Raw genomic sequence first — 13,431 nt, 5'->3', positions numbered from 1 at the left:
AGCACCATGATGCATGCGTGTGCCGCTGCTGACGCAGGAGCCGCGTTCGACATAGAACCCGGATGCGCTGCGCCTTGTTTTCAGTCAGAGGAATATGAAAGTGGTACTCTCCTAACTCTGGAAGAGAGGAATTGTTGAATAAAGTCGTTATTATTGCACACAAAAAGTATTCTCGTAGCTTCATAACATTGTGGTTGAACCACAAGTCACATAAACTTTTAAGGCCTAGAATGGTCAAAATAGTCTAAGTTGCATCGCTGTCTATGGAGGGTCAGAAAAGACCCTCAGATTTCATCAAAAATAACTTGTGTTCCGATGATGAAACATGGTATTGCTGGTTTGAAACGACATAAGGGTGAGTAATTAATTACAGAATTTTCATTTTTGCGTGAACTATCCTATGCCTTGGTGTAGACATGAATATATTTATTCTTATAGTTAATGTTTTTGGTGTGAATGGGCCTTTAAGAATGTCCTCAGTCACCAAAATTATAATGCACAGAGGAATGATATGGCTGCAGTCACTTTCAGGAATTTTTTTACATTTGATGAAAGATTAAAACGCTGGACAGCCAATCAGAATCCACATGAATTTAAAGAGCCATAATTTAAAGGACAGACCATTAAAAATTTGAATAAATAAAAAGACATGGTGGGTTGGTGTGAACTGATGTAGCCACGCCCCCTTTCAGCAATGGGCAAATTGTCTTCCTGTCTTCCTTTTTGTATTTCCATTGCATGAAGGTAAGATCTTAACGATTTATGAATGGCTCCTTTTACAATCTTCCAGGTTTTCAAACATTTGTTATGATACCTGCTTCAAACATTACAATGCTCATGATAACTTTCCTTAACTCTACTGTCAGGTAGATTTTGAAGGGTGAACATTTTCACAAAGTCGTGATATTTTCCAATTTTATTATTAAAAAAATAGTATTTTTATATAGCCTACAAAACAAAAGTCTCAGTGCATTTGAATTGGCATTTCCTTATGGAAGTAACTTATGGAAAACTTATGGAAAGGAAAAATAAAAGAACACGGATTCCAATACAATGCTGCTATGAAAATTACATTTTATGTTCATAAATATATAAAACACACAGCATCTGGTCATTATAGTGGCATCAGTAATGTTAGACATGAAGAGTGAAATACCCTCTATTTTCTGATCACAACATATTCACTGTTCTCAGTTCAGAGAGAGAAACACGACACAAGGAAGATCATCCTACTCTCTCTCTCTCATATCTTCTCTCCTCTCTGCTTCTGTCCATCCGGTGAGAGCAGAATAGATGGTTATTCTAAAAGGTGCTGATTTTCAGCTATATAAACTGTAGGGGGAATGCATGTGATGTTCAATAAGGCTCTCCCATACAGAGACGGAGTAGAGAAGAGAAGACAAACTCGTTTATGAGCAACACACAACCCTGTCCCTCCTGTATTACTCACACACTAAATTCTGCTTGCTACACACACACACAAACTACAGCAACACTTCAGGGGATTTGTGTGTAGTGTGTGTTTTTCGCCTACCAAAGGAAATGCATGTGCAAATCTAGACTTTAAATAACTGTTACACGTGCATTTTTGAAAATAGCATGAGCTCAACATCTTAAACCAACAAGCAATTCTCTAGCAACCATGAACACAATAGCAACTGCATAGCAATACCTTGGAAACCACCTACAACAAACACCTTGGTGTGGACAAATATATTTTGCAACCATTAAAAAAGTATGCTCTATATGGTATGAATATGGGTAGTATGAATGAAATTCGAACATAGAACATCCACCATGTTGTTATTCTCACGTGATCTACCAGCATCAACTGCATCACTGCATTGCCATTCATAAATCCTCTATCGTTCTCAAGGGGATAATTAAAGTGTCAATCGAATGCATACTCAGAATTTGGGCGAAGAAGAACCATGACATCTTTTTGTCCAATGTTTTTTGAATACTATGAATTTGGACATACATACTTGACTCTTTTTCACATACTATATACAAACCCGATTCCAAAAAAAAGTTGGGACCACTGTAGAAATTGTGAATAAAAACAGAATGCAATGATGTGGAAGTTTCAAAATTTCAATATTTTATTCAGAATACAACATAGATGACATAGGTCAAATGTTTAAACTGAGAAAATGTATCATTTTAAGGGAAAAATAAGTTGATTTTAAATTTCCTCCTATCAGCACATCTCAGAAAAGTTGGGACAAGACCATGTTTACCACTGTGTGGCATGCCCTCTTCTTTTTATAACAGTCTGCAAATGTCTGGGGACTGAGCATACACCTTCCTCAATTTTAGGAATAGGAATGTTGACCCATTCTTGTCTAATACAGGCTTCTAGTTGCTCAACTCTCTTAGGTCTTCTTTGTCGCATCTTCCTCTTTATGATGCACCAAATGTTTTTTTTCTATGGGTGAAAGATCTGGACTGGAGGCTGGCCATTTCAGTACCTGGATCCTTCTTCTACGCAGCCATGATGTTGTAATTGATGCAGTATGTGGTCTGGCATTGTCTTGTTGGAAAATGCAAGGTCTTCCCTGAGAGAGACGACGTCTGGATGGGAGCATATGTTGTTCTAGAAACTTGGATATACCTTTCAGCATTGATGGTGCCTTTCCAGATGTGTAAGCTTGCCCATGCCACACGCACTCATGCAACCCCATACCATCAGAGAGTGCAGGCTTCTGAACTGAGCGCTGATAAATAATTGGGTGTGTCCTTGTCCTCTTTAGTCCGGATGACATGGCGTCCCAGTTTTCCAAAAAGAATTTCAAATTTTGATTCGTCTGACCACAGAACAGTTTTCCACTTTGGCCCAGAGAAAATGCCTGCGCTTCTGGATCATGTTTAGATATGGCTTCTTTTTTGACCTATAGAGTTTTAGCCGGCAACGGCGAAAGGCACGGTGGATTGTGTTTACTGGAAGTATTCCTGAGCCCATGTTGTGATTTCCATTACAGTAGCATTCCTGTATGTGATGCAGTGCCGTCTAAGGGCCCAAAGATCACGGGCATCCAGTATGGTTTTCCGGCCTTGACCCTTACGCACAGAAATTGTTCCAGATTCTCTGAATCTTTGGATGATATTATGCACTGTAGATGATGATAACTTTAAAACTCTTTGCAATTTTTCTCTGAGAAACTCCTTTCTGATATTGCTCCATTATTTTTCACCGCAGCATTGGGGGGAATTGGTGATCCTCTGCCCAGCTTGACTTTTGAGAGACACTGCCACTCTGAGAGGCTCTTTTTATACCTAATCATGTTGCTAATTGACCTAATAAGTTGCGTCTTATTGCTACCTGTCCCAACTTTTTGGGAATGTGTAGCTCTCATGAAATCCAAAATGAGCCAATATTTGGCATGACATTTCAAAATGTCTCACTTTCAGCATTTGATATGTTATCTATATTCTATTATGAATAAAATATAAGTTTATGAGATTTTGTAAATTATTCCATTGTTTTAATTACTCTCAATTTGTACAGTGTCCCAACTTTTTTTTTTGGAATCTGGTTTAGAGTAGGGAAGCATTCAATTTTGCATTCAGCAAAAGTATTCAAAAAAACAGTAGGCAAAAAAGTACCCGGATGACCTACTACTTTGGCTGATATTCCGGAGTGTGCATTCGATGGACACTTTACAGAGTTATGCAATTTGGTGGAAGGATGTCTGAATTATAGTGATATTGCCTATATTCATAAGGGGCATCACAAATCATGTGCTAATTACTATTCTAGATGTTTTGTAGTATAAATAGTGGGAGCAGTGTTTCACAATAAAAAATCTACTTTAAATACCTGGATGCTGCACTTAACCAAAAAAAAACTAAGTGTGGAATGTTAAACACTTCATGCACTCAACTGTCGCAGCTTTAATTGCATTGGGAAGGGGAAGGGGCTATCAGTCTCTGATTATTAATGACAAAAGGGGAAATCGTGGCCTAATGGTTAGAGAGTTTGACTCCTAACCCTTAGGTTGTGGGTTTGAGTCTCGGGCCGGCAATACCACGACTGAGGTACTGCCCTTGAGCAAGGCACCGAAACCCCAACTGCTCCCCGGGCGCCGCAGCATAAATGGCTGCTCACTGCTCCGGGTGTGTGTTCACGGTGTGTGTGTTAACTGCTGTGTGTGTGCACTTTGGATGGGTTATATGCAGAGCATGAATTCTGAGTATGGGTTACCATACTTGGCTGTATGTCACGTCACACACTTTTTAAAAAAAAAATAACCTTATAAAATTCATACACTACATGGTTGTGTACTCAGGACCGTTCTTTGGGTGGTGCAACTGGTGCCGTCACACCGGGCCCCACACTCTGATGGGGCCCTGGGGCGGACAGAACACAATCCCCAACAGACCGACGGGGACTCCCCCGTGGGGGCCACGCTCCCTAGATCACACCTTGGGACGGCCCTGGTACACAGTGCATAGTATATAGTGTGTCATTTGGGATGCAGTTTTAAATACATAGAATGTACATAATATTTTAATGGATGCGATGTTTCAAACTAAATGTAGTACCTACTACACAGTATGTGATTTTGGATGCAGTGTGTTTATGTGTGTCCAGCGTGGACAAAACAACTGTATTTTTGTTGCTTCTCATTTCTATGTAACCAAAAAAACTAATATATATATATATATATATATATATATTAATTATATATATATATATATATATATATATATATATCGTGTTATTATGGTGTGTGTGGTGTGTGTGTGAGTGTGTGTGTGTTTGTGTGTTTGTGTGTGTTGAAAAAAACACCCTTAAACAAATATAGACACAACAAATATTTACATTTGATATTGATATTCCGTCTATTTCATGCACTGTAAATGGAAATTCAAGATAAGCACATTGCATTTTGGGATACATTACCCAATCCATTTTTATGTTTGCATAGTGAACACACACCCGGAGCAGTGGGCAGCTATATCCAGCGCCCGGGGAGCTACTGGGGGTTCAGTGCCTTGCTCTTTAGCCATGGGTATTGAGGGTGGAAGAGAGCGCTGTTCATTCACTCCCTTCCACCAAAAAACAAAAGCCACAAACGAAACTAAAACAAACAACCTACACAAATGTATTTATTTGTTTGTAATAACAACTACCACCAAACAACTTAAAAAAAACACTTTGAAAGAAGACTTAGCCTACAAGTCTGCATATACAATCAAATGTTTTATCTGTTATAGAGAATATTTGCTGACTTGCACGCGCATATATTTTCCAAGCTATGCTACATGTTTTTAATTATGTCTTAATGTTTCAATTCTAGCATGTAACCCTTAACCTCAGCTGTATATTCTCTCTCTTAACTGCGTGCCTGAGTTTCTCTCTCACACGCGCACGCGCACACATTTTAGGCCTGGAAAATTAATGAGTTCTCATTCATAACCTAGACAGAGAGAGCTATATTCACCCTCCGATGCTTTATTGACTGATTTCATTTATTTGCAGGAGATGGATTGGAGGTAAGCAGGCGGCCTCCGCGCCACATTCTCCGCTCGGCTCTGTCGCGCAATGCATTGTGGAGGGTCAGCGTTCGCCTCTCTCGTCAGCGTGTGACAAATTAGCTAACGAGGAACGGCCTTCGGATTTCCACAAACTAATTAACCCGGCAGGTACTGAGACAAATTATAATATTTATGTAATATCATCTCGCATCTGTTTGCAAGGAGCCCATCCGTACGTATCACCTGATCTCTCTTTTAGACGTGCGCGCTCACAAATACAACCTGCCTCCTTACTTATAACACGTTCAAACAAGCAGTAGAACAATTTCTGTTTTCTAAATATGGTTCTTGATTTTTAAACAATGACAGGATGATTGCATAGCTCGGGCAGTGTTGATAATAGTCCATAATATACAATGCCTCATGTCTTCGCTTTTAACCTAACACAAGGTACAACCGAATATTTGATTTTCATAGCTATAAACGTATATAGCAACGCTACTGAATTATGATTTAATAACCAAATGTAATTAAATTCATTCAGATAATTTCAATATACATCAGCATAAATATGCGTCTGGGAATTAAATCGATCCCTTTCGATATCCAATATTCTATTATTATGTTATAAGCTAAAAATAGATTTAAGTTTACATATATGCCTAAGTAAAATGGCTCAAGAAAATATCTTAATTTTATTATGGATCATTTATGAATTATTTAATCCAGCAGTTATTGCACCATATATACATGATTGTAGTATTATCGCAGTGGTCTGGAAGACAGACAGTGATGGCGCGCTCTTGATATTGTATTTGGCTGAGCCCTGATTTCTCATCTACGCCAAGAGCCCGAGAGCCAATCAGAGAGCGAGTTAATGTCAACCCCTGCAACATCTCCAAACGAGAAAAAAAATGTAGTGTTGGGAGAGATAATGACTCGATTTGATAACACTTAATAATTTTCAATAATAAGTCATAAGCAGACATTATAATGCAGATCAGTAGCTCGTATACATTCCAAAATGATTCTAAATATATAAAAATAGAGTTTTTGCTTAGTTTCCAACTAAGTTGAATGTAAAATAGGCCTGTTAAACATTAGAATATATATATAATAAAATATATGTTAAAATAAAGTGTAACCTATTTATCATTCATCAAATTAATAAATAAAGTTCTTGTTTCCCCACAGAATACCCAAGAACAACAAAAGATGCGAGGTTTCAATAATGACATATTGAAAATGATTTTATTCGTTAATTTACATTCAATCGTTATAAACATGTTCAGGAAACAAAACAGCCGTTAAGAATAATATCAGACATTTAAGAAATTTATATTGGTATAAGCACATACATGAACTTAGAACATATCACAAACTGACCGAATGAGAACAAGTTAAGAATGCTTTATCTACACAAAACATCCTATATAACAGCATATAACAAAGTCATACTTTTCTTTTAAATGACATTTCCCCGTTGTTGTGTTGTTGTTTAACTTGGTCGGCACATGCAGTCAAGTTTCTTAATTCTTTATGAGATATTTTCCCTTCTTTCTTCCACCGATTCATAAAACAGTCCTAAAAATTTGAACGATTTCTTCCATAATAATAATGATAATGATAATAATAAAAACGAGAGCACCGCCTCTCGCCTTGTTTCTCAAATGCAAATGTGCAGATTGTTTTGTGTCCAGGTTGTTGACATTTTTGAATTTGCAAAAAGAAAGTGCTAATAAATAAAAATTAAATTATTAAATAAATAGGACATAATAAATAAATAAATCTCGGGTTTTTGTATTTGTTTTTTTTAGCCTATGATGCTTTGGGTTTTATTTCCATCAGGTGCGCACAGTTCATGTTTACTACAGGACAGTCGTAGGCCTATCCTTAGACTTCCTTGTGCGTCACTGGGCCAGAAATGATGGGTGGACGAGAAACACGTCAGAGTATTAGGTGAAACTCATGGACACTGTGTGCTCCAGCGCTTTGCGGCGCAGGGACGCGATGCTCGTCCCTCTCCAGACGTCAGTGTCCGGGGAGCTACACAGCTGAGGCGAGCCTGTCACGTTGGTGGGGCCAGAGAGCGACGCGGGCACCATGCCGGGGAAGGTGGGTTGGTAGAGGTGGGACTGGAGGCCGGAGCCGTTGGAGGACATGTTGGACAGGCTCATGGAGTTGTGCGGCTGACCGGCGCCCAGGCTGCACTGGGATAGAGACTGTGCCATGGCTTGTTGTCGGCCTAGGGCGGGCGGTAACTGCAGCTGGGAGACTCCCGGCATCCCGGCCGCCGCCCAGCGGGTGTCATTAGCGTGAAAAGAGCACAAGCTGTCGCCCATGGCTGCCGCGGCCGCCGCGGCGGAGCCGAACTGTGCTAGGCCGTGATGAGTGGGCAGCAAAGTGCCGGGAGCGCGAAACACGTTGGTGGTCTTCTTGCGCTTCTTCCATTTGGCCCGTCGGTTCTGAAACCAAACCTGCGAGCAGAGCGAACAAAAAGAGCTGTCAGAAATGCGTACGTTGCGCTAGAATAGATGTAAAAGTGGGCATTTAATAAGGAAGTTTAATAAAACAGCAGTGTAACATCGAAAATGCTCATTGGGACATTTTGTGTGTCTACGATGTATTTGTGTTTTTGGTATCTTTTACGTTCACTAAAATAAATCCAACAGACAATAAATAAATACTCATTCTAAAATAAACACTACATTGTGTGTGTTTTTTCAAACCAGAACCTAAAGTTCTTGATGTCAGATTATAGATTCTTAAGAATCAATCAATGTTTTCGGTTTCTTGGTTCTACAACGAATTGTTTTAAGGATGCTAAAGAAATAGGCTATAGATGCACAAACATATAAGTTGCACAAAAGAAAAATACAGATGAACAAAAATATGAGCAGAAATAGCCCACACTTAACACTATAGAAACATATTATTGATGCATTGTTTATTAGTTTGTTTGCATGCTATCAGTGAAATTAAATTAATATATATATATATATATATATATATATATATATATTATATATATATATATATATATATATATATATATATATAAAGACTTTAAATTGGTAACATCTCAATTAAATAGATTTATTCAAGTAAAAAATGATATTTAATATCATTGAATCAACCTAAATGCATCAATTTACACTGTAGGGTTAGAACAGATTATTGGAGCAAATGAAATGCTATTTTAGTTTTTCTATTTTAAAAATGTCATGATTAATTCAATGTGTTAATTACAGTTTCTTTGTAATTAATTGTGTAAATAAATAACTTTTTTTTTTTTTTTTTACAAACAATATTTTATGGGATAACTTTTAATTGCAGGTTGCCATTTCAGACTGTATAGCCAACATTTTTTTTTCTTTTAATATTTTGTTTGTTTTCATTTTGCTTCTTTTCTTGATAAACGTCTCGACATCAGAAAATGGCGCTATTAATGGCATCATTAAATGATAAGGAATCATAATATTTAGACTCTCCATTATTATGTGCTCGATTTTACAACACCAGGGCGTAAAAGGGCCCACCCTGGGCCGTAAAAGGCGCACGTGGTGTTTATTTCCCGAGGTCCTTCAGGTTTATAGAGATCTCAGGCGCGCTCACAATGATTAACGAGCAGATTTTGACCCAACGAAAAAGGGAGAAAAAATGTGGAGGGGTTCATATTAGATCCCGAATCCCACTCCACGCAGCCAGCCGTGAAATCCGGCCTCAAATGCATTACACTTCAGAGGATAAAAGAAAATGCAATTTCTCATACCATTAAAAAAAGACAGAGCACCATCCGCGCGATCGCCATTAAGACGTGCACGCTGACAGAGCTATTTCACGAGAGCGCGAAACATTCGGGCAACATTTCAGAAGATCACCGCGCGGTCAGCATGCCACTAATTTATTTTTTATTTAAAAAAAAAAATAAAAGAAAGTTGGGCAGAGTCTCAGGCCTGCTAATTATGATGTTTATTATTGTACGCAGAATAGTCTTACGCATTGAGCTAAATAAGCCTGTTAAGTTATAAAATAATTCTGAAATTGGTTAATAATAATGGTCTTGGTTTTACTGCACTGTCAACTCGGAAAGCTATACATATATAATGAGCCTCTATAGAGCGCTGGAATGCACATTTGTCTCGCGGGTTCATTTACCGCTGCATTCGCAGCTGACCACCAATCACAGCAGCAGCACGAGCCATAATCTTAGAAAGTGATTAAGAAATCGGTCTGCTCCGATGGCTGAGATAACAATAATGGTATTGTAAAAGGAAGATGACCTGAACAATAAAATAATAAGAAGAAGCGCGCCGCGTTTTAAATGGGCGCACTTTCAAGAGCCAAGATGATGTTTGCTATTATATAAACAAAACCTGAATCAAAATAGGCCTATAGTAACAGCAATAATTATATATTATTATATTATTATAATACTAAAACAAAATAAATAAAACCTATATGATGGTAGTGCGTAAAGCTTTGCGGAGGCGTTGGATAAACACGATTTTAGAATCAAGGAGCAAATTCCTAAGATTGGGATTAATATAATGTGTTATTTTTAACTAAAAAAAAATAAATATGCTACTAATAATAAAACTAATAAGCAGGACATGTTTTTTTTTTTTTTTTTTTTTTTTTTTTTTTAAACACCATGGATGTTTTCACTTAATATTAATATGAATTTAACAGTTTTGTAGTCTTTATTTATAATTTATTTATTTTCTTTTTTATTGACGATAGAGCTCGTTCGGAGATGTTTTCACTATTTAAAAGCGTTTTAATAATCAGTTTTATTTTTATGCAGTTATTTTTGTGCTCATGTACTATCGACAGTTTACATTTCGGCTCATCATGTAAGCAAACAGAAATGCACTTTCTCATTGCTTTATAATAAAAATAGGCTGTCTTCTTAAAATTAAATTATAACGCGTTTTAATTTCGTTATCTCTTAAACTTCGTATTTTTAGTTTTCGAAAAACCTTTGTAACAAATATCTAGCCAAATGATCTATTCCTTTGGAATGCCATTTATAGAAAAACTGATTTGAATAATAATAATAATAATATATTGCTTTAAATGTATCGATTCACCTTTTTAATTTCAAACATAATTGCAGCCTATATATAATAACGCTTAATATTTAATGAAAATATCCAATATATATTGCACAGGATTAATACAATGTTAACGTCGATTTAACAATACTAATGTGAATAAAACAATTCGAAACCTGTGCTGATGATCGGTCACCACCGGACTCACCTGCACGCGTGATTCCGTCAGGCCGATCCGGAGCGCGAGCTCCTCGCGCATGAAGATGTCCGGATAGTGGGTTTTGGCGAAGCTGCGTTCCAGCTCGTTAAGCTGAGCCGGAGTAAAGCGAGTCCGGTGCCGTTTCTGTTTTTGACTCTGCTGGCTGCCGGACTGGGTGGGGTTCTGTTGCTGCTGCTGCTGTTGCTTCTCCTGTTCCTTACTGTTCACCGCTACACCCGACGGATTGGATCCAGCACTGTTGATATCGTCTCCGGGGAGAAGGGTGGCCCCTTCCACTGCATCGGAGACCGGGGCGAGTTCTCCGGGGTGGCCCGGGTCAGTTCCGCCGCCGCCCAGCCTGCATTTCAATGTCTCCCTGTGACCCAGAAGCTCGGCCGCGGCATCCTTCATCCCTGAAGCAGAGAAAACAGGTCGAAACTGAGTGTGCTCATAATCAACACCGAGCATTGCTGAAAAAGAGAGTGTTAGTGTTAGTGCAAAACAAATCACATTTCTAGACAGTCACAGCAAGCACTGATCTTATGCAAAAACTACCATTTGCTATTTGTCATTACAGCCATAAAGTGCAAATAATGATGAAAAACTAGCCCACAACAATGTCATCTTTTAAAAATATCTAATTCCATTTGATTCCCCTCAATATCTTGGAAAACGGCTAAATCAAATTACTGCGTAATATAATAATAATGATCACTTTTCCAATGAATTAGTTCGCTTAAATCGAATTAAGATAAAATAAGAGACAAATTGTCAATTTTCTCTGCTTGATTTAGATGAGAAGAGTCCTCCAGCTTACAGTAGAGTTGCAGACCGGAGTTTGGCGTTGACAACTCACCGAGGCGAGCATCCAGCAGGTCTGCGAAAGAAACCATCACCCACCCATCCAGAAATAAATTCCCAAAAAAAAAAATCTCTATGACTTTAAACTATTTAAAAAATATATATGGCCTAAATGAAAGCAAATTCGGTTTGTGGTTAAAAAGGAGGTTCCTTGCATTATAATGTCCTTTAGAGGAACGGGGAGGCGCTTAATAGTTGAATGAACCCATGAGCTCCTTCAAATGAGAGCCAATCAGCGTTGAAGCCTGGAGGTGTCAGATGCGCGAGAGACTCTCTTGCTGCCCTCCCAAGTTCATTTCTCCTCGTTTTTGATCCCGACTCCCAAATTATAACCTTTAGAATGACCTCTTTCAGAAATCTCTTCGAGAAACTCCCTCAGAATTGGTTTAATTGAGCGTGATGCCAGAACCGTTGATGGGGGCCCTGATAATTTGAGGAGAAACAGCGAATTAAAGTATTGTTATATAAACGTGTCATCCTTATCAAAGCCATATGGTTTAGTAATGGCTTCCCGAAGTTTATTACAGGACTGAACGATTAAACCGCGCTCTGTCTTTATGATACGAACTCATTTGATTTGCTTGAGTTTTACGCGCGTCCATTAGATCCAAAAATAATAATAATCGCCAGCGGGTTTCGCTGTTTAATTACAAAGCTCCCCGAGATTTTCCACTATTGTCACTAAATCTTTAGTGATAATTTCGCGTTTCCTCCTGAAAAAAGGCGGCCTTCGTGAAGTGCCATGTCCAACTCTCGCCTTTTGGAGACGAAGTGAACCTCTTCTAATGTTTCTAGTAGCCCGGGGCAGCCAACAACAAAGTTTAGATTAGCCATATATCTCAAACCAGGGTAATTTTCAACATCATTAGGCTTTTATGTAATTAGTGCCAAATCTATAAGTTTTTTTATTACGATTATTAGCGAGATCAGTATAAATTAGGGCTGATTTAGTAGTGTTTAGGCCCGACTGTCACGGCGGGAGGAACTTGGAGTAAATGATATGTGAGCAAATTAGGTGCATAATTCGGTGGAAAGTCAGAGTCAGAAATGGGCTTCCAGGGCTGATGCACGCAGACACAGGGAAACCCCCACCAAAGCAAGGGGAGTGCGAGGGACTTTCGCACCAAAATAGATACATTTAGACTTTAAACACTCTACAATGACAAATTGTATTCGTTGCATTGATTTTTCATCCAATTGCCCCAAATTAACTTGATTTATTTCATGCAAAGAACACTCGAGTGCCAGTGCAGCCCGTCTAACCACCAATAAACGAACCTGCATTTACACCAATTAACACAATAGCTTTTGTCACACGCGGAGCCGATGAAAAATATCAGACAACCAGCCCAAAAAGACTCTAAGCAGATGTCAGTGGCATGGTTTAAAGAACTCCTTTATTTGCAAGAGTGAATGGTGTCTTTTCAGCGCGCACAAAGGACGCGTCCGAGCGAGAAACTTTCCACTCTTTTTTGACAAGCCACCAATCTGCTGGTAAGAACAAGAGCGCTCGCTTCTAGACGCCGGGTCAGATGCGACTCTTGACGCGCCGGGGAAATGTATATGCCTCGCTGAAAATGAGGAAAGGAAGAGAGTGCGGATTCAATTTGGAAACAATTGTTCTTGCGCTGCGTTTTGATATCCGAAATGTCAGAGAAGGCGAACGAGGCACCGGGAGCGTAATGGAAGATCTCGGGATTGTGTTCATCTCACACTTTGCTTTTGGCCAGGAAATAGACTGAGGCTTTTTGAATTGGGATGAGGATGTGGCTTTATACCAGAGACGTAAATATAAATCGAATGCGGTTGTGTTGTTTTATCTTGCTGGAGTTG

General features: G+C 38.7%; 1 protein-coding gene across 3 annotated transcripts; it reads right to left on the bottom strand.

Moving 5' to 3' along the window:
• Nucleotides 1–6,713: 6,713 nt before the first annotated feature.
• On the bottom strand, nucleotides 6,714–11,632 carry LOC109045339 (homeobox protein orthopedia B-like). Of its 3 annotated transcripts, none has more exons than XM_042748297.1 (3): nucleotides 11,594–11,632; nucleotides 10,747–11,207; nucleotides 6,714–7,958 (listed from the first exon to the last, which is right to left on the bottom strand). In XM_042748297.1, exons 1-3 carry the CDS (start codon nucleotides 11,628–11,630, stop codon nucleotides 7,437–7,439), a joined length of 1,020 nt encoding a protein of 339 aa, XP_042604231.1. In that variant the 5' UTR covers nucleotides 11,631–11,632; the 3' UTR covers nucleotides 6,714–7,436. The 3 variants fall into 3 exon arrangements, with proteins under 3 accessions (XP_042604231.1, XP_042604232.1, XP_042604233.1); XM_042748298.1 differs by having other exon boundaries at nucleotides 10,747–11,150; nucleotides 11,555–11,630; XM_042748299.1 differs by having other exon boundaries at nucleotides 10,747–11,150; nucleotides 11,594–11,630.
• Between the last annotated feature and the right edge of the window lie 1,799 nt (nucleotides 11,633–13,431).

The sequence above is a fragment of the Cyprinus carpio genome, chromosome B21, assembly GCF_018340385.1.
Source record: "Cyprinus carpio isolate SPL01 chromosome B21, ASM1834038v1, whole genome shotgun sequence".
Taxonomy (NCBI): domain Eukaryota; kingdom Metazoa; phylum Chordata; class Actinopteri; order Cypriniformes; family Cyprinidae; genus Cyprinus; species Cyprinus carpio.
Note: the sequence above shows the minus strand (reverse complement) of the source record. Positions and strands in the feature narration are given on the sequence as shown.